General features: G+C 40.8%; 1 protein-coding gene across 1 annotated transcript; it reads right to left on the reverse strand.

Moving 5' to 3' along the window:
* Positions 1-709: 709 nt before the first annotated feature.
* LOC142634311 (uncharacterized) lies at positions 710-1,168 on the reverse strand. Its single transcript, XM_075808604.1, has one exon. The coding sequence runs from the start codon at positions 1,166-1,168 to the stop codon at positions 710-712; it is 459 nt and encodes a 152-aa protein (XP_075664719.1).
* Between the last annotated feature and the right edge of the window lie 689 nt (positions 1,169-1,857).

A 1,857-nucleotide genomic window follows, 5' to 3' on the forward strand; every position in this document is an offset into this window, starting at 1 on the left:
CGGGTTCCAAAAAGACACGTATCTTTTGTAATGTCTACTTTTGAATAGAAATATATGCGAGTTTTTTTTTTTTTTTTTTACTATTAACTTTCCCTAGTTGCAAGTTCCTGATTTTTACCATCAATGTCTATATTTCGTAGATGAAAGCAGATAACTTGTCACGTTGCAAATCACATTAGACTTACTTTTGCCTTCCTTCCACTTTGCATTTGATTTCTGCTTCACTGGCACGAACACTTAAGGCCTTAAAACCCACGGATCCATACACGCACAATGACCTTTCAATATAGGGTAATTTAACCGAATCTTGTGACCCGAGGGATCATTCAAGAGCATAGCCTTGTTCAACACTTAGACAATTTCACATAAGGGTTAATTTACCCAAGGCCTGTAACCCGAGGAGTCGAACAAGACCAAGGTTCTTTTTAACACTTAAACAATTTCACATAAGGGTTAATCTACCTAAGGCCTGTGACTTGAAGAGTTGAATAAGACTGAGGTTTTGTTTAACACTCAAACAATTTCACATAAGGGTTAATTTACCCAAGGCTTGTGACCTGAGGAGTCAAACAAGACCGAGGTTCTGTTTAACACTTAGACAATTAGTTGAAAACCATTACGATTTAACTTGCAACTACAAAAGTAAGTAAATGAACTAGAAATGAACAGAACTCTTCATATTATTAATAATAATACAAATGTAGATCATTTACATCCACGGGTGTGAAATCACTTTTTCATCCAAATCTTCTAAGTAGTAAGCCCCATTTCCTGCTACTAAAGTTATCCTATACGGACCTTCCCAATTTGGACCTACTTTTCCCCACAAAGGATTCTTCGTCGTTCCTACAACTTTTTTGAGAACCAGATCTCCTGGTGCCAATGGTCTTGACTTATCTTTCTTATCATACCCCTGCCTGAGCTTTTGCTGGTAGTGCACCATTCTGATCATGGCTATTTCCCTTTTCTCATCATTAATTCTAAGCTCACAACAGAGTAAACGATCATTCTCTTCCCTAATAAACTTACCAATTCTCAAGGTCCGGAAACCTACCTCGAGAGGTATAACAGCTTCGGATTCATAAGTCATTGAGAAATGAGTCTCCCTTGTTAACCTTCGAGGCGTGTACGATATGTCCATAACATGTGTGGCAACTCGTCCACCCATTTCCCCTTTATGTCGTCCAACCTTTTCTATAACCCCGAGACTATGGTCTTGTTAGTTGCTTCTGCCTAGCCGTTCCCCTAGGGATAGGCTGAGGTAGAGTATCTATTTGCGATATCGAGCTCACTGCAATACCTTCTGAAGGCTTTACTATCAAATTGGACTCCATTATTCGAGATCAATGTGTGAGGGACTCCAAATCTAGTAACAATGTTCCTCCAAATAAACATTTTCGCATCTACATCCCTAATGTTGGAAGAGGTTTAGCCTCCACCCACTTTGTGAAATAATCAGTTCCACCTAAGAGCCATCGTCGCTTTCCCGCAGCCCTTGGGAAGGGTCCAACTATATCCAAGCCCCATTGAGCAAAGGGCCATGGGCTGGTGAGCGGATTAGAGCCCCTCTTGGCTGATGGATATAAGGGGCATATCTTTGACACTGATCACACTTCCGCACATATTCTTGCGCAAATCTCTGCATGCTCGGCCACCAATATCCCTGAGTGAGAGCTCTATGAGATAAAGACCTCCCTCCAGTGTGACTACCACATATACCTTTATTCAGCTTCAACAACAGTTCCACAGCATTCGGATGTACGCAAAATAAATAGGGTCCCAAATGGGAACGCTTATACAACTTTTGCTCCTCAAAAAGCCAATATTGTGTGGCTTTCCAACGTATTTTTTCAGCTT

Source organism: Castanea sativa, chromosome 1 (assembly GCF_040712315.1).
Source record: "Castanea sativa cultivar Marrone di Chiusa Pesio chromosome 1, ASM4071231v1".
NCBI classification, from domain to species: domain Eukaryota; kingdom Viridiplantae; phylum Streptophyta; class Magnoliopsida; order Fagales; family Fagaceae; genus Castanea; species Castanea sativa.